Raw genomic sequence first — 20213 nt, forward strand, 5'->3', positions numbered from 1 at the left:
TAAGCTAACCGCTTGCTGCAGGAAAACAATATGCTTCTGGTCATAATGACACCGTACGTTAATTAGTAATTCAGAAATAGGGAAGAATAATCTGCCAAATTGCATTCACTTTTCTGAAGACGACACAAAAATATTGCAGGTTTCCATACGTTTTACAGTCAAATGCAGCCACCCAACAGCACCGGAGAAACACTGGTCATGCTGAACAGGTCGCTTGTGAAGTATAACAAACAGTATTAAAAAATCTGCTGCAATACAGCTGTAAAAAACACAAGATACAAAAAAGGTGTCTGTACACAGGTTGTATTCTTCATGTAAACACATATTTATACATGGTATTAACATCTCTGGGCATGATAACAAGAACCGAGTAAATTTTGACTGGGCAGTTAATCCGAAGAAAAACAACAACCCACAGAAACGAATATAAACCACAGACCAGCCTGTTTACAATAAATAAATATATTATGTGAGAAGAGACAGAAACTCCAGTGGAAAAATGGTATTATAAAATAAGAATGGAAGCCACTAATTCCGTGTGTTAATGGTACTCCACACACACACACACACACAAATAGATGCTGTGTGGCTTGGCATTTCATGGCATACGATTGCACCATTCTCTTTCCATTCAACATTAGTTTACTAGACAGGCCCCAGACAAGATGGCTCAGAATTCGGAATTCAGCATTGACGGGAAAGGTGCTTCCCAGAGGAGCTACTTGCAGCATTATTCCCCGAGGCTGAAAATGAAGCCACAAGAGACAAGTCAGAATACGCTCCTAACCACCATGTTTACAAGAGAGTGGAAATAAAATGCAGTGACCTTCGGAGAACTAAGGGTCAGTTTGGACATGGGATCTGAGGACCCTCGGAAAAGAGCTCTTGGTGCCACTGGCTCGTGATATAAAGGGCCACATTAGACAACTGTTAATTCCATGAGGGGCCATACTTGCTAGGTCAAATCTCATCTTTTAAAATGGTCTATTTTTTTTTAGCAGATAAATAAACAATGACACTTACCCATCACATTTCCAGTATGCACTACCACTGTTCCACAGAGCTATATATATACATAGAGAGAGAGAGAGAGAGAGAGAGAGAGAGAGAGAGAGAGAGAGAGAGAGAGAGAGAGAGAGAGAGAGAGAGAGAGAGAGAGAGAGAAAGAAAGAAAGAAGAAAGAAAGAAAGAAAGAGAGATATGAAACTGTTTGGGGCAACTTCAGTATAGAAAAGTGACTGAATGGAGAAAATTGTGGGTGGTTGTTTTTATAAAGAAAACAAATAAGAATTCTCTGCTTTTTCTGAATGCTCTTTTAATAACTGTCTGGACAGTGGAAATCTACTAGTTTGCAGGCAGGGGGACTTCAGATCACCAACCCTTTTCTACTCCACCCTTCCATTGGCTGCTAGATATAAATTCTTATGCAATTCTGTTATAACTGAAAAATACAAACAAGTTGTTAACTTTCACCACAAGTAGCACATGCATTTGCAGGCAGCAAATCCACTGGGAGATCTAGACCTTAGTCTCTCTTTTTTTTTTAACAGCAAGAAGGCAAAGCCCCTTTTACATCAACTAAAAGCAGTAGTGGAAAGCGGAAAAAGCATAGGAGGAGCATGGCCAAGCAGTAGTGGAAAGTGGAGAAACCAGATTGTCATACTAAGAAGCAGGGTAAAGCAGTTCAGGCATGGGTTTTCAAACTCTGTCTCAGGTACCACTCCTATTCAAGTTTTAAGTTTGGAGAGAGAAAAGACAATAAGGTGCCTGCTTTCAGTTAGACCAATTTTCACTGATATTTTTAAAGTTTAGTGTTTTCAAAGTTAGCGTTCTGCTTCTCAGCATATTTCAAATAATTAAATCACACTAAATCAATAACCTTATAAACATTTTGTTGTGTTATTTTTATTCTCTCAAGGTACACCAACATTTATGCAAGTTAAATGCTACCAATGGGGGCACCAGGAGGTTGGCTGGGGTTGTCTGTGTGTGGGAACAACCAGGATATATATTTAGGAGCCTGATATAAAATGTAGAGCCCTCCTGATTTCATCAGCAAAAAGAAGAACTCTGCAAGATGAAAACAGCCCAAATCAATTTTTGCCAATTTCACACAGATGCTACCACAACCTTCTGCGGGTCAAGTGCTTTCTTGAAGTGCAATTTTATGTGACCAGACTCAAATTTATTTTCATTTGCTTTAACCAACACCTTCACTCAGCTTTTAAATTATTCAGACAAAATTTGACTATCTCTCACCAAGTCCAGGGGAGCTGCAGAAATCCTGAACTGACGCCTAGACCAAGCGACAAACTGGATATAGGCTAACAAGACAAAAATCCAGATGAGCAGAATTCCTCTGCATTGGTAGGAAAGCCAATTGGCAAGAGGTATTCTGCCTTGTTCCCCATTGACAGAGCAGCTTTTCAATGTCTTGGGGTCCTCCTGGACTTAAGTTTGCTCATGGATTATCAAGGGGTGCGTTGGGCTAGTGGCAGCTTTGCGTTTCCTTGGCTGGTGTATACCAGCTGTGACCTTTCCCAAGAGGAATGCCAGCTTGGCTCTGTGACCATGTGTGCCCGGGGCCATAGGTGCCGTGCATGGCACTGGCACCAAAATTTGTGGGTGCCCAACCCCTTCATGGGGAATTTTGTGTGTGCTCAGGCCCCAGGGAGTTGGCAGCAGTGCTTTTTTTCTAAAAATGTTTAGGGGAACTCTCATTTTCCTCCTATTGAAATACTGCCCCTCAATGAGGCCGAACTTAGATTCACAAAATGTTTAGGGGTATGTGTCCCATTGCGTCCCCCCAGAAAAAAGCACTGGTTGGCACCTATGTTTCCTAAAGAAAGCAAATCTAGCCACCATCATGTTTGTCTTGGTTACATACAGGTTAGATTACATCAACATCATATGAACTTAGCATCATATGCACATTTTTGGCATGGAAGAGGAGCTGTTGAACATATGTTGGATATGTCACAGATCCCAGGTTCAGTCTACTCCTTTATCTTCCAAGAGAATGACCTTTAACTCTAATGCACTTTATGTCCAATTGTAGCTGGAACAGATGATTTGAGGATAGAGATGCTGTCATTACATTACTATAGAACATCTAAAGGTAAAGGTAAAGGACCCCTGACAGTTAAGTCCAGTCGCACACGACTTTGGGGCTGCAGCGCTCATCTCGCTTTACAGGCTGAGGGAGCCGGCGTTTGTCCGCAGTTTCCAGATCATGTGGCCAGCATGACTAAGCCGCTTCTGGCAAACCAAAGCAGCGCACAGAAACGCCCTTTACCTTCCCGCCGGAGTGGTACCTATTTGTCTACTTGCACTTGGACGTGCTTTCGAACTGCCAGGTTGGCAGGAGCACAGACCAAGCAACGGGAGCTCACCCAGTCACAGGGATTCGAACCGCCAACCTTCCGATCGGCAAGCCCTAGGCTCTGTGGTTTAACCCACAGCGCCCCCGCATCCCATGACTAAAAAGGTGCCAGGCTTTAAAACTGCAATCCGTGCAACTTTTTTGTTAAATGTTTTAGTCGTCCATTTCGCACATAATGTTAAACCACAGTTTAAAACAAACTATGGTTCAGCATAAGTATTGTGCTGGTGCTCATTGGTCAATAACTCCCTCCCTAGTACCGCTACTGCCACACTGCGGACAAAAAGGCCAGGATTTGACTAATGTTATCAGTGTTGAAAGAAGCCTCTTGGGTACCTGGGGCGGCGCATGAAGCCCATTCCTGCCCCCTTCCGTTGTTTCCTGCCTGCCTGGCTGCTTCCTCCAGCTGGGAGTGTGAGGTAACAGCATGCCGCGTCCCGCAAATCCCAACCCAGGGGGAGGGGCAATCGCACCCGACCGGGGGACGCAATCCGGGATGGCAGCCTGGCTGGGGGGTGCAATACAGCACGGCCACAATTGGGTCCGCTGGGATTTTGTCACCCTCAGGGATGTCATGCGGGGCAGGCCACTCCCACCTTGCTCCGCCTCTGTGTGTCATCTGCAACCACGTTTGTGGTTTGCTTTGCGCCCAAGCAAACCAAGACTGATAATTGAAGAACAAACCTCAATTGTCACTGATTGTTTGGAAAAGACAAATCATTAAGTTTGGGCTCAGATAACACGACATATCAAAGTCTGGCTAGGATTTTTTTAGCACTGTGCACCAGCACACTGCTTGTTCACATTAAACCAGAGTTCCTTTTAAACCAAGCCAGTATATAATGCGGTATAGGGCATATATTGAAAGGGAGAGCTAAGCAATGAAAAAATCATGCAAAACAAGAAGTGGTTTTAAAATGTGCAGAAAAAAGGAGTGAGTGATTAATACACGATATATTAAGAGTGCTTATAAGGCAAGCAGTTTCAAACTTGGTTTACCTTGTCAGAATTGGATTGTGTATACCATATAAATGCTCTTTATGATAACCATTATTACCATTTTCCAAACTGTAATAAAATAAATATACCAAGAAAGGACTGTGTTAATGATAAGATGCAACTCCATACACACTATGGTTACAAAGATGATAATTAAAAAAATTAACAAGGTGTTTGTTTTAAATGCTATCAGTTGCCCTTCCAAAATTTTTGACTAAAGCAGCTGACAATAGCCAACAAAAACAGAACAATATAAGACAACTAAAACACCTCAGTATATATATATATTTAAAAAACAGTGTTAAGTAGGCATGTCCATAGCAGAGCCTGTAGAATACCAAGTATGGTATATAGAATACCATGTATGGTATGTCACGTACATTGAATTAATTCTACAGAAAGCTCTACTTCAACATGATCCACGTATGAAGCTATGTGATAGGTATGGGGAGCAATATGCCAAAAATGTAGAAAAAAATACAGTATAAATCAAATATGTAACATCTACAAATTTAAAAAAAGACCCTCCCACTTTACATGCTAATATCAATTAAAATCTCTTACTTTTTCATGGGCATAGTTTCAACACTACAAAAATAAAAAAGAAGGTTATCATGTGTGTTAATCAGTAGTGGTACGTGATAAATATTTGGCTTTGCAGTATTTCCCTGTTGTTTTTTCACTGCTATTGTAGCAAAAGTATAATGTCAAAGTGATCTACACAATAAAATGAACAAATCAGGAAAAGGCACTGGACAGACTTACGGGGAAATGGTTTTGTTTTGTTTTTTTAAAAAAAGGTAGAAGTGAAGACAAGTGAAAAATAAGTAAAAATAGCTATCATAAAGTAAAATGCCAAGTCCCTGAGACAGAGGAACTGCAAATGGAAGAATAGAAGACCGGTTAGGGGAAGCAGAATAAACTACACACGACAAAAGCAAAGGAAAATATGAGATCAGACATAATATGTTTTAAGTTCATAGCTACCACAAAGTTTCCAGCCTATTGCATTATGGAATGTTTTAAGTGCAGGTTATTCTCTAAAGGTTTAATCCTGAATAACTATTCACAGGACCTATCTACACCTCACCCCTCAACTGTCTTGAGTGATCTGGAAGAACCACTATTTCCAGATCTCTGTACCAGGCAAACCCTCCCATTCCTGTTGCCTCTCTGTTTACTGTGTGTCTGAGCACTATAAATGCCAAAGCTGAAGCCTGGGGAGTAAGCATCGCAGAGAATATCCCCCTACCAGATATAAAAACCTCTGCATTCTACTCTTAAAACAAAATAAAAAAACATCTCTGTGTTCTTGGCATATCCAGGGAATTGTAGTACTGTGAGGGAAAGAGGGTCCTTCAGAGTTCCCAGTGCTCTCTGCAGACTAGAATTGTCTGGGGAGCAAATAACCGATGCTGAATTAAATGAAAGCTATATAACACTGGGCTGAATCCAACGGAGCAATAAGTGAACATTCCATCAGTGGGATTTCTGCTTGTGCAACAGAACGTTCTCCTTGCCCTCGCCCCCAAATCTGTTCTAGGGGCTCCCCAGCTCTTTGTAATGGATCTGGGTAGGGTGCATGTGGAGAGAGGAGAGGAGTGAGGAGGGAAGCCTTATTGTGCAAGCAGAAATCCTGGCACGGACGCAAATTCACTACTTTTTGCCCCTTCTTTTTATTCCCCTCCCTCTGTCTTCATATGCTGTTGAAATTTAAATGGGCAGCTACTTGCCCATGAAACTGTAAAACTCCTGCAAACGTCGGTGGCCCCAGATAAATAATGAATTCCATGCAACCTGTTCCTTTGAGTTGCTCTGAGACACCCTGACTTGCAGTACTATAAGCAATCAAAAAGGAAACTATCAACATGTTTCACATAGTGTGCTTTCTTGCATTTCTTCAGTCTTTCATTGGGATCATCCTGCTTACTTACTCATCGTAAACATCTTCTGTATCCATCCTACGGTAGAATTTGGCTAGTTTCACAGCACAAATGATGGCAGGGATTAGAAATACTGAACAGCCCCCCAAGCCAAACCAGAAGGCATTCTAGGGAAGACAAGAAACAACATTTAGGCACATACATTCTCCGTTATCCATATTCCTTCTCACAGATTCTGTAGGATTTCCTACAAAGTTCTTCCCAACTTTGGGGGGACAGACAAGAGCGAGTGTAGATGTGATGTTGTCTCTTTTAAATTGGACCCTGCTAGCCTGTGGAACCATCAACTACAGCAGATTTCAACTGGGATTGATATAAAATGGATAACAAGAATGGAAAGAGTTCAACTCCTTGCCACTTTTGTACAAGCTGCTTGGGACTGTTCACAAATTCTCAGTCGCTTGAGATCATGGCATCTCGGATAACAAGATTAAAATGCAACATCAAACCCCGTCAGCATTAGTGAGGTAAGGACGACAACAGCCTGACAAATGTGTAATTGTAGCAGTATGGGACTGTTTTGGAAAGCAAGTGCCCTCTGATCGTTTGAAATGAATTTTCTTCCCACATTAAAAAGTGTGCTGGAACCAGGGGCGTCGCTGGGAGGGGCGGTGGGGGCGGGACGCCCCCAGTGACAGGTGAGCAGCGGCGGGGGGGGTGACAAGCGGCGGCCCCTCCCGCCACTCCCACGCGCCGCTGCTCCCTCCGTCACCCCGGGAGCAGCAGCACACAGGATGGGGTGCTTCGCCGCTTTTTTTCGGCGGGGGGGGGCCCGACCAGCGAGGTGGGGGTCACGCTTGTCACCCCCTCCTCGCTGGTCACCACCCCCCGCCAAAAAACCGCGGGGGGGGCGGGGAAAGCCTGGAAAGGAAGCAGAGCAGGCGCGTTTAAGCGCCGCTCTGCTTCTTTCCCCCCCTTTCCGCCACTGTTTTTCGGCGGGGGGGGGGGTCCCGACCAGCACCCCCCGCCGAAAAAAGCCTCGGAAAGGGGGAAATCCCCCCCTTTTTGCATACACATGCGTCGTGCCCCTCCCCCAGGGGGGTGCCTCTGCGCTGCCGCCGCCCCCAGCAGCGCAGAGGCTAGCGACGCCACTGGCTGGAACCAAGGTTGTTTTTTTTAGTTTTTTTTTTTTACCATAGTTAAGTTTTGCTCCGGTATGAAATCAACTTTAAATGGTGGTTTAAGATCCAAATTGAACAGAAACAACAGTTAACCATCTTCAGAGCACCAGTCAGCTGTGGGGCTGCAATAGTAGATACTATGCGCATCAACAATGGAGTAACGGAATGTGCCGTTCAAAGTTTCAACCCCAGGTTAAGGCTGGAAAAGAATCCAGCCCATATGGTTGATAGATCCAGTTACAGATAGGCAGCTATGTTGGTCTGCCATAGTCAAAACAAAATTTAAAAAATCCTTCCAGTAGCACCTTGTTGTTGTTCAGCCGTTCAGTCGTGTCCAACTCTTTGTGACCCCATGGACCAGAGCACGCCAGGCAACCCTATCCTCCACTGCCTCCCGCAGTTTGGCCAAACTCATGCTAGTCGCTTCGAGAACACTGTCCACCCATCTCATCCTCTGTCGTCCCCTTCTCCTTGTGCCCTCCATCTTTCCCAACATCAGGGTCTTTTCCAGGGAGTCTTCCCTTCTCATGAGGTGGCCATAGTACTGGAGCCTCAACTTCAGGATCTGTCCTTCTAGTGAGCACTCAGGGCTGATTTCTTTAAAATGGATAGGTCTGATCTTCTTGCAGTCCATGGGACTCTCAAGAGTCTCCTCCAGCACCAGAATTCAAAAGCATCAATTCTTCGGCGATCAGCCTTTTTATGGTCCAGCTTTCACTTCCGTACATTACTACTGGGAAAACCATAGCTTTAACTATATGGACCTTTGTCGGCAAGGTGATGTCTTTGCTTTTTAAGATGGTCTAGGTTTGTCATTGCTTTTCTCCCAAGAAGCAGGCGTCTTCTAATTTCGTGACTGCTGTCACCATCTGCAGTGATCATGGAGCCAAAGAAAGTGAAATCTCTCACTGCCTCCATTTCTTCCCCTTCTATTTGCCAGGAGGTGATGGGACCAGTGGCCATGATCTTAGTTTTGTTGATGTTGAGCTTCAGACCACATTTTGCGCTCTCCTCTTTCACCCTCATTAAAAGGCTCTTTAATTCCTCCTCACTTTCTGCCATCAAGGTTGTATCATCAGCGTATCTGAGGTTGTTGATATTTTTTCCGGCAATCTTACCTCTATCAACCATAAATAAATAAAAAATCCTTCCAGTAGCACCTTAGAGACCAACTAAGTTTGTTTTTGGTATGAGCTTTCATGTGCATGCACATGAAAGCTCATACCAAGAACAAACTTAGTTGGTCTCTAAAGTGCTACTGGAAGGAATTTTTTAAAATTATGGTTGATAGAGGTACTGTAGCTGGACTAATGAATCGGCCTCAGTATAGGGAAACTTCCCTCATTCACTGGAACATCCCATATACTGGGCCTCATAATTTGCAACCGAGCAAGCTAAATGTGAGCCTGTTTAGTGTTTAACATGCCTCTGGCTATTTTCCTCAGGGAAGCGGGCTGACCTTCATGGCAAGTTGTGCTGCGCAGAGCTGGAGGGCAGCTTTCAAGCTACACAGCCCCACAGTATATGCAGAAAGGCTCCCGCACTGTGAGGCAGCGTGAAGCAATCACCTCAGGCAGCAGAAACACAAGAGGAGGCCTATCCAGAAGCCCTCGTGAAGCTTGCCCTTTGCTTGCCCGGTGGTGGTGAGTCTTTGCAAGGGCTTTTCCTTGAAGAGAAGCTCTTGCGGAGATTCCCCCCCCCGGCCAGTGGCGGAGCTAGGCTCCGCGGCACCCAGGGCGGCAAAGGAAACGGCCCGGGGTGGGGCGCCGTGACGGCACATTGTGACGTCACGATGCCCTGCCCCCGGGGCGTTTCCGGGAGCGCCGCCGCCGCTTCTGCAGCCCCCTTTTAAGCCGAAGAGCCCGCTTTTAAGCTCTGCGGCTCAAAAGGAGGCTGTGGAAGCGGCGGTCCGACTCTGCTGCTCCGGGGGAGCGGCAGCGCTTGAGAATGGGGGAGGGGCTGCCGCTTGTCACCCCCATGCGCCACCGCTTGCTCCGTCGCCCCGGGAGCAACAGCGCACGGCCGAGGGAGCACCCCGTCCGTGCAGCGCTGCTGCTCCCAGGGTGACCGGCATTGCGTGGGGAGTGGCGGGAGGGGCCGCCGCTTGTCACCCCCACCCGCCGCTTGTCACCCCCACCCGCTGCTTGTCGCGCCTGCCACTAGGGGCGTACCGCCCCCACCGCCCCCCCTAACGACGCCCCTGCCCCCGGCACACACTTTGTGCGGTTGGTGACGGGGCCTTCTGCCTCAGGCGTCCAAATGTCTGAGGCCCTGCCTGCTGTGTTGTGTTTTAGGCACCAGGATGCTACTGCAAGCCCTGTGCTGGCAAATGCTCAGTTTTTACAGAAAGTAAATAAACCAGGGAAACACCTCACCCTCCATAACGTAAGCAGCCAAACCAAAACATACTTGTAAGCCAAGCTAAACTCAACTGGAGTGTGCCATCAGTCTAGCTCTACCCCTGTGTTGAACACGGAATGCATGTGAAACCCTTACAACAACTTAAAAAAAAAATCACACAAGCACACTGCTTTATTCCAACCAACTTACAACAAACCGCAATGTATGTGTAGGCCTCAGAAAATTAATATCCTAGCCATGCTTTCCTTCTTCTGTAAAGAACAACAGATGTAGCTTTATCCCTGCTTGCAGTGGAGTTAATACCTTGGTATCTTAGTGCAATTTTCTGGGTCAGGAAATATTGTTTATACAAGAAATAATAATTTAATGATTACACAGACTAGCCCAATTAGTTCCAGCTGTTAAAAAGGCGGTTTTACACTTTGCTTTCAACAGAACTGGAGACAGTCTGAACTTGTTCGCCCAGTTATGCATGAAAAATCCAGCCCATCCTAATTTAAGCAGCAAGAAAACAACCAGGGTCCTTCAGCTGCCCTCAATTATTAGCAGCAATTGCAGGAAATTTCTGAGGAACATTTAGCTTATTCCTTTCTGTGTCTTTTGCTAATTTTTCCCCCTCACGCAAATATACAATTTCTGCATTTCTCGAGGCAACTACAAAATGCAGATGTTGCCATTTCAGGACAAAAGGAATCGGTGAACGCTGCCATTGTTCAGGAATGCATCCAAAATGTCTTTCTGTAAGTCAACAGAAGAAAGTTTCCCATTGCATTTAAATATTGTAGATTGCATTATAAGCTGCTTGATAAAATGATTAGCTCCAAACGTATGTCTCCAGACTGGGAAAATAGAAAACCCATGTTAAAGCTCAAACTTTTGGGACTTTTTAGCTTTTATAAAAAGAGATATGAACAAGGATGAAATTGTAAGGGCTTATTTATTATTTATTTATTTATTTATGAGATTGATATCCTGTCTTTCCTTGGGTTATCAAGGCTCCTATAAAATTATGCATGCTATCTCCCATCACACTAAAATTCCAGGCCATTCAATGAAATTAATCAGCAGAAAGTTGAGAAAGATGGAAGTGCTATTTCATAAAATGCATATTGCCTTATGTCTTCCCATCCACATGGAAGCAGCATATCTGTGGAACAGATTCCATGTGACTAGGAGAACATCTAAGCAAGTGTCCCATGCACTTAGATAATTTAGATGGCCCAGAGAACAGAAAGGGCATGTCAGGTGGGTTCTCAGAAGGGATAGAACCACTGATAAGACCACTTGTGTTAGAAAAGTCTAATCATTGAATCTTTCTTCCACGGTGGTGTCTATAAATGCTAATAGCCACAATGGGGGGGGGGGGTAAACAAATGCAGTTTGTGCTTTTGTGCTCTCCTTGCAAGCTTCCAAGGTCATCTGTCTGGCCACTACTGGAAGCAAAATACTTTGGTCCGATTCAGCAGGTCCTTTGTGTGCAATTCCTCTAAAAATTGAGGTTTCAGCTTAATAGTTTTTTGAGAATAGGGTCAGGAGAGAGACTGGAGGAGACTCTTGAGAGTCCCATGGACTGCAAAAAGATCAAACTTATCCATCCTTAAAGAAATCAGCCCTGAGTGCTCCCTGGAAGGACAGATCCTGAAGTTGAGGCTCCAGTACTTTGGCCACCTCATGAGAAGAGAAGACTCCCTGGAAAAGACCCTGATGTTGGGAAAGATGGAGGGCACAAGGAGAAGGGCGACAGAGGATGAGATGGTTGGACAGTGTTCTCGAAGCTACTGGCATGAGTTTGGCCAAACTGCGGGAGGAAGTGAAATATAGGCGTGCCTGGCATGCTCTGGTCCATGGGGTCACGAAGAGTCGGACACGACTGAACAACAACAACAACAACAAATCTGATGCCAAAAAATGGCCGAAAGCTCCATTTCACATTATGTCAATTGGCTTGGCTTTTCAGCTGCAATTTCAAATCTTGTATCGACAACAAGCTGTTTCTCAAGATTACTTTCCAGACATGTGATTTCCAAATTCCTGAAAGACATGTGAGCTGCAACTCTTTGGGAGTTACTGTGTAATACACACGTACCTTTCTTATTACCCAAATCTACCTTTATGCAAATGTACCGGTTCTCTAGTCTTAGCATAAGCTGTCTCAGCAGAGAAATAAAAGATTTAACCCTCCCTCCTTCACAATTTTTTTTTTTTGGAAGAATGCAAAATATTCTTACCAAAGAATCTGTTATATAGCTGCATAGAATATATCTATAGCAGTATCGACCACATTGGCAATGGGCTTACAAGTTGCCACTTCCATAGCAATCTACAAGATCAGAAAAAGAATCCAAGTGCTGAACATTATATACAGAAAATTCCCATTAAGAAGCATTTTATATTAAGCTGGAAAGATAAGACATATGATTTTGATACCCAATCTGAATTAATCATATTTGGTAGGATAATTAATGTTATTTTCTAATTTACTATGTTGTTTCTAGTAGCAGTGTTGATACACCAATATGTTTAATTTTCCTTTTTTTCAAAATGAAGTTCTCTAAACGGCCATTTCCTAAGAGGTGAGGGTGGGGAGATATCTTACCGATTCCTTCACCCATTCAGCGTACTGCTCAAAGTAACCGATTATAGTATCCATATACTTTTTAGTTTCCTTTTGGGAGGGAAAAAAGGAAATGGACACATTAAGTTACACACATAAACATTTGAAATACAATGAACTATGTGTGGGTTTTTGTTTTTGTTTTTAAATTAAAACTTACCTGAACAATAACAAACGAAGCATTGTTGTTTATAAGAAGTTGTGCAGCATTAACAGCACTGATCACACTTCGGACTTTCCCCTGGAAGAGGAGGAATAGAAGATTATGGGGTGGTGAAAGAAAAAGTATGCTGTTGAACCACCCAAACCGCTAATCATTATACAGTTAAAATAATATTTCTCCAACACACAGTCAAAATTAGAAAAAGGGGAGTAAAAAGCGAACAACCCAGACACCCATGGCCGGTTCACACATGCATGTTCATTACTTGATGATACAGTGAATCTTGGTTTTGGATTTGAGACTCTTGTCATTCATATGTAAGAGTTTCAAATCCAAACTAAGATTGACAGTATCATCAAGTACAGTCATACCTCGTGTTACGTTTGCTTCACGTTGCGGCTTTTCAGGTTACGAATGCGGCAAACCCGGAAGTGTTTACTTCTGGGTTCGCCGCGCACGGCAGCGCAGAAGTGATCTGAGCACTTCGCGCATGCGCAATAGCAGCGCTCTACTTACGGACTTTTCAGAGTGCAAACGTCAGCCCGAAATGGATAGCATTCGTAAGTAGAGGTACCTCTGTATTATATATATATATATATATATATATATATATATTATATGAGAGATAAGCAGTGATTCAAACATAGGATCTTTCCAAAATAAAAGAACAGTTTGACCAGATAAAATAAGGATAATTCCCAGTCAGATACGAAGTCTCTAAATTTATGGCATCCCCTGATACTTTAAAACCAAGTATAAATATGTAGAATTTGTATATACTATATGAATAAATACCCTTCTAGACTCACATTACCATCGTTGAGATTCCAATACTCGGTAAAACAGTTCCATCTCTCTAGTTGCTCACACCTGCTACTTCTTCCTTCCTTCCTGCTAGATCAGTCAGTTGATTCATAATGAATACATTTCATTGATGTATTCATAATTGAATACATTTCATTGACCATTCCCATATTACAAGAACATTCGAGTCCTTCCACTTCCTAACCAAACTATCTTAGCCGCAGCTAACAAAACAGAACCAGTTCCATCAGCCTTATATCATCATTGATTTTATATAGTTAATTATTTTTACTGATGTTTTAAATAGCCCCAAAGTATTTTATACGAAGTCATTCATAAATGGAATGATATTAAATAATGCCACGTCAGTCAAAACAAAATAAAAAATAAAAAATTCCTTCCAGTAGCACCTTAGAGACCAACTAAGTTTGTTCTTGGTATGAGCTTTCGTGTGCATGCACACTTCTTCACATACACACGAAGCTCATACCAAGAACAAACTTAGTTGGTCTCTAAGGTGCTACTGGAAGGAATTTTTTAATTTTTTATTTTGTTTTGACTATGGCAGTTCAACACGGCTACCTACCTGTAACTGGAACCACGTCAGTCAGTTATTCAGACCTTAATGTAGGTCAAACTACATGAGATGTGGGAGGTCTGCAATTTAGTCTCCCAGTATGTTTTTCTTTGGGTGAAAGCAGCTGTGAGGGATAGGAAAATTTGGACTGGGGCAGGGGCGGAATTGTAAGCTTTCCCCAGCACTGTTTCCCTGACTTAAACATCTCCTGACCAGGAGCTGTAAGTCAAAAGAAGGGAGAACGCAGCAGTCTTTTCCATCTCCGCAGCTAATACCATATTTTCCGGCGTATAAGACGACTGGGCATATAAGACGACCCCCAACTTTTCCAATTAAATATAGTTTGAGAAATACTCGACCACAGATTCTCCACCCGGCATATAAGACGACCCCCGACTTTTGAGAAGATTTTCCTGGATTAAAAAGTAGTCTTATACGCCAGAATATACAGTAGCAGCTTATGGATAGGGGCAACTTAAATCAGGGAAACAACGCTAGAGAAAGGGTTACAGCCCTGATTCAAATTCTTCCATCCTCCGCAGCTGCTTTTAACCAAAGACCAAAGATTTTCCCCATATTACTTATGGTCCTGAGAGACAGGCAAATGGCGACATTTATGACATTATAATATTACATCCAAAAAGTTATGAAACTCTGTGTGTGGTTGCTACACTGCTATGATTGTTCCTTATCATGAGATAAACAACCCAGTTGTGAAAGCCTCAGGATATAAATTTTTAGGTGTTTTTGAAGATATTTAAGTGTACACTTAAAATTTGAAGGCTGCATGCAGACAAACCACAGTTGGAGGGTCGGGAATGGGCCCTGTGCTCACATGGTTCCTTCCTTTTTTAAAATCATTTTTATTAATTTTCCAATAAAAACAGCCAATTAACAAATCCATCAAATCATAATCTAATTTAAAACAATAAAAAATTTAATAAACCAAATTACAATCCAAATTATTAATGTTTCCGGGCTTCCCATAGTCTGGACCTCTGAAGCATTTCTCCAATATTTTCGTTTCTGCCTTCTTCTTGTTGTTCTCATATTTAATTGCTTCCTGGTTTGAGCAAACCATGGTTTGCTACATTCAACCACAACTTCAGATAGGGAAGCAATTCCATAAACTGTACACACAAGGGGAGGTTGGAGCACTCGAGCACAGGGATGATTTCCAGTCCTCTAAACTATAATCTGGAGGATCATCCAGTCACTGCTGGAGGGCTAATTTTCACTAAGGTGGTAAATTTGTAGTCTGAATGCGTCTAAGTATTAACAAATTCCCTTTGTGTAACAAGCTAGCATATCAGAGATAAATATTATACACTTTCCCCAACATGTAGTTTCCTATGTGGAGATTATTTTGTCTGGTGGACTTTCAAGTACTCAGAATTGTCTGAATGGAACTGATAATGTTTGAACTCGGTTATCAGCTGAATTTAATGTACAACATTCCATGTACAATGAACACAAAATACTGCCTAGCAAATATGTCACAAATAGGTTAGTTAATGTTTTAAAGAAACAACCCTAACAGGGGTTTTATTTAAGGAGAAACAGATGAACAAAAACTTACAGGAAGCTCCGATGATGTTTTCTGCAGTAATCTTATGCTCTGGTTTAAAGTGCTCTGTTAACACAAAACAAAAAAGTCTATCACACAAACCTCTTATACCATATTCCAGAGAAAAAGATTGATCTGTAAAGCCATATTTCCTGAACATAAAGCCTTGTACATGCGTATCTATTTTAAGTAGAATGGAAACCATTCTTGTGGTGTAGTTTTATGTAGTTTGAAATACAGCTGGAACATGAATTTACGGTGTCTGCTTGTTTTCAATGCTACTAAGTCCAGTCAATGGAAAATGAGAGTGCATAAAAATTAAGAAACCACCCTCCCTCCCATTTTATAGACTACAAAGCTCTAGGCCAGGAGCTGCTAATCTCTGGACTTGCAGTTATTATCAAACTGCAATTTCCACTCGCCCTAAGCCAGAAAGACCAACAGCCAATGGTAGAGATTGTAGTCAACAGCACATGAGGATCGCAAGTTTCCTCATCCCTTCTCTCAGTGGTCCTACAATTCCATGAATCTGCAGTATGGACAGGTGTCCCCCTGTTAAGATTACATGCACACTTCAAGATCTCTATGGGAGAGGTCATTCAGTGTCACGGATGCCACACCAATTTAAATCCAGGCTTTCCAAGTTCAAGGTCAGAATTACATGTCATGAGTAAGATGGGCTGCTCAATATCTACACCCTATGGGTTTCCACACTGCCTGCTTCTTGTCATGGGCTGTCACTGGTGAAGAAACATAACCTAGTATCTGGTATCTGAAGAAGTGTGCATGCACACGAAAGCTCATACCAAGAACAAACTTAATTGGTCTCTAAGGTGCTACTGGAAAGAATTTTTTATTTTGTTTTGACTATGGCAGACCAACACGGCTACCCACCTGTAACATAACCTAGTGACATTAATGTAGGCATAGGCAAAGTCGGCCCCTCCAGATGTTTTGGGACTACAATTTCCCATCATCCCTGACCACTGGTCCTGTTAGCTAGGGATCATGGGATTTGTAGTTGTAGTCCCAAAACATATTGTGCATCTTGTACATCTTGCAACTTGTACAAAATGTTGGGGGGAAGGGGAGAAACTTGGACTGGGCAGGTGTTTATGGAGTCAGCCCTAATTTATTGGAGCATGTAATTACACCCCAACTCAGCTTTGTACCACGATGTTGGCTTGTAACGTGCCATATGCCAGGGGTCCCCAAACTAAGGCCCGGGTGCCGGATGTGGCCCAATCGCCTTCTAAATCCGGCCCACAAACGATCCGGAAATCAGTGAGTTTTTACATGAGTAGAATGTGTCCTTTTATTTAAAATGCATCTCTGGGTTATTTGTGGGGCCTGCCTGGTGTTTTTACATAGAATGTGTGCTTTTATTTAAAATGCATCTCTGGATTATTTGTGGGGCATAGGAATTCGTATATATATATATTTCAAAATATAGTCCGGCCCCCCACAAGGTCTGAGGGACAGTGGAACGGCCCCCCTGCTGAAAAGGTTTGCTGACCCCTGCCATATCCAGTGGCGTCGCTAGCCTCTGCGCTGCTGGGGCGGCGGCAGCGCAGAGGCACCCCCTGGGGGAGGGGCACGACGCGCGCGCCGTGACGTTCATCATGACGTCACGACGCACGTGTATACAGAAAGGGGGATTTCCCCCTTTCCGAGGCTTTTTTCGGCGGGGGGGTGGTGACCAGCGAGGAGGGGGTGACAAGCGTGACCCCCACCTCGCTGGTCAGGCCCCCCCCCGCCGAAAAAAGCGGCGGAAAGCGGAAAAAGAAGCAGAGCGGCGCTTAAACGCGCCTGCTCTGCTTCCTTTCCAGGCTTTCCCCGCCCCCCCCGCGGTTTTTTCGGCGGGGGGTGGTGACCAGTGAGGAGGGGGTGACAAGCGTGACCCCCACCTCGCTGGTCATCCCCCCCCCGCCGAAAAAAGCGGCAGAAGCACCCCATCCGTGTGCTGCTGCTCCGGGGTGACGGAGGGAGCGGCGGCGCGTGGGAGTGGCGGGAGGGGCCACTGCTTGTCACCCCCACCCGCCGCTGCTCACCCTGTCACTGGGGGCGTACCGCCCCCACCGCCCCTCCCCAGCGACGCCCCTGGCCATATCCATTTAACGGAGCAGCTGCAAGATGTTATTATAGACCCATATGCAAGGACTAGCATCTGTCTACAACCAAGTGTACCGCTGTCTTATACTCTCCCTGTCCTGTTCTGGTTTTTTGCTTAGGTTTCTCTGGGAAGTGCCATGAAACATATAACATCATCAGGCTGATAAAAGTATCACACTGAGGCTGAGTGTGGAGTCCCTGATCTGAAATGTGCCTAAAGCCCCCACTTGCAGTGTAAGAAAGGAAAAGCACTTACCCTAGCTCTAACATATTTCTTGACAGTCAGTTTTTGGAAAAGAAACATTGAGAATGATTAAGAGTTAATTAGAAGAGTGAGGGGGGAGGGAGGAATCAAGCAGACAAGAACACAAGTACGGTACTTTTCAGCAAGGAAATTATTTCGAAGCAAAATATAGCATCACGAAGCAGTAGTAGAATCACAAGAAAAGCCAAATTAAAGCCTAACATGTAGAAAGATACGAAATGCCACAACTAGCCCCACCCAGCTCAACTCAGCTTACACAACGTGTATGCTGGATGTTACAAGAAACTCTGCTTAGTTTTAAAAGCAGAAACAGAAGAGAAAGCTTCAGATTTCTTCCTCATAGCTGTGCCAGGGAATAAGAGGGGAGTGCACCAAACACACAAAAACAGACACTAAAACTTTACTCCAGAAAATCTTTGTACAAGAAGCATCCTTGTGTAACGTCTAGAAATTGCATGAATGGAGGCAGTCTTGACTGACATCCCAAACTTGTTGAATACACTTTCCCAATCATGTCCTAGCCCAACAACTGCAAAGTTTTTTTTTTTTTTTTACCATTGCTTGCTCCAATGGAACAACTTGTTGGTTATGTATCACGCGGATACTATTTGCATGTCCTTTTAATGCATTTTCTAATGCTCCTTTAGGCTGCAAAGACAAACAAACAAGTTACTAAACAGCTTACAGTTCTAGATAAATAAGTCTCCTTTTCCAAAGAAGTGAGTCATTTCTCATTCTGTGTCAGAAACAGCAAAATGCCATTAAAGTTCTAAGAAAATATACACCCTTCTACCAATTCTTATGAGTTATTCTTTAAATGATTTCCCCACATGGCTGTTTCTCTTTGCAATACTGAAAAAAACAAAGTTCAATACTGAAAAATATGTCCTGGTAAACTTTAATTTTTATCCAGTTATTGGATAAATACCTTTTACTTTAAGATAAATGACAATTATTTTTCCAGTAGACCAAAAGGTGCAATGGCGCCCTCCACTGAGATATTTAATTATGGACAAATACTTATTGGAAAAACATCTACTTCTGCTTCATTGACTACGCAAAAGCATTTGACTGTGTCGACCACAGCAAACTATGGGAAAGTTCTTAAAGAAATGGGAGTGCCGGATCACCTCATCTGTCTCCTGAGAAATCTCTATTTGGGACAAGAAGCTACAGTTAGAACTGGATATGGAATAACTGATTGGTTCAAAATTGGGAAAGGAGTACGACAAGGCTGTATATTGTCTCCCTGCTTATTTAACTTATATGCAGAATTCATCATGCGAAAGGCTGGGCTGGATGAATCCCAAACCGGAATTAAGATTGCTGGAAAAAATATCAACAACCTCAGATATGCTGATGATACAACCTTGATGGCAGAAAGTGAGGAGGAATTGAAGAACCTTTTAATGAGGGTAAAAGAGGAGAGCGCAAAATATGGTCTGAAGCTCAACATCAAAAAAACTAAGATCATGGCCACTGTCCCATCACCTCCTGGCAAATAGAAGGGGAAGAAATGGAGGCAGTGAGAGATTTCACTTTCTTGGGTTCCATGATGACTGCAGATGGTGGCAGCAGTCACGAAATTAGAAGACGCCTGCTTCTTGGGAGAAAGCAATGACAAACCTAGACAGCATCTTAAAAAGCAAAGACATCACCTTGCCAACAAAGGTCCGTATAGTTAAAGCTATGGTTTTCCCAGTAGTAATGTACGGAAGTGAGAGCTGGACCATCAAGAAGGCTGATCGCCGAAGAATTGATGCTTTTGAATTATGGTGCTGGAGGAGACTCTTGAGAGTCCCATGGACTGCAAGAAGATCAAACCTATCCATTCTCAAGGAAATCGGCCCTGAGTGCTCACTAGAAGGACAGATCCTGAAGTTGAGGCTCCAGTACTTTGGCCACCTCATGAGAAGAGAAGACTCCCTGGAAAAGACCCTGATGTTGGGAAAGATGGAGGGCACAAGGAGAAGGGGACGACAAAGGATGAGATGGTTGGACAGTATTCTCGAAGCTACTAACATGAGTTTGGCCAAACTGCGGGAGGCAGTGAAGGATAGGCGTGCCTGGCGTGCTCTGGTCCATGGGGTCACGAAGAGTCGGACACGACTGAACGACTGAACAACAACAACAACACTTATTGGAAGCAAATTTATGCTTCCTGCACCATTTTCCTGGATGAGTTGTTGGAGGGAGATCTCTCTGTGAGTGCCAAGCAAGAAGATGTTATGCCTCATGTTAGCAACACTGGCCAGGTGGAACATGCAAAGCTGACTCAGGTTAATGCCCACTGCCAGCAATTATT

The 20213-nt window shown here is 43.5% G+C and overlaps 1 protein-coding gene across 1 annotated transcript in view; it reads right to left on the reverse strand.

The window, feature by feature from the left end:
* Positions 1–287: 287 nt before the first annotated feature.
* Positions 288–20213, reverse strand: part of PROM1 (prominin 1) — a 104096-nt gene continuing 84170 nt past the window's right edge. The window contains 12 exon segments of the mRNA XM_033160361.1: positions 288–743; positions 1024–1063; positions 4382–4450; positions 4946–4969; positions 6316–6431; positions 12035–12060; positions 12063–12126; positions 12403–12471; positions 12581–12661; positions 15544–15597; positions 17900–17926; positions 18464–18556. Of these exon segments, the coding sequence (XP_033016252.1) occupies positions 1045–1063; positions 4382–4450; positions 4946–4969; positions 6316–6431; positions 12035–12060; positions 12063–12126; positions 12403–12471; positions 12581–12661; positions 15544–15597; positions 17900–17926; positions 18464–18556 (642 nt within the window). The 3' untranslated portion in view covers positions 288–743; positions 1024–1044.

The sequence above is a fragment of the Lacerta agilis genome, chromosome 9 (genome assembly GCF_009819535.1).
Source record: "Lacerta agilis isolate rLacAgi1 chromosome 9, rLacAgi1.pri, whole genome shotgun sequence".
NCBI lineage: Eukaryota > Metazoa > Chordata > Lepidosauria > Squamata > Lacertidae > Lacerta > Lacerta agilis.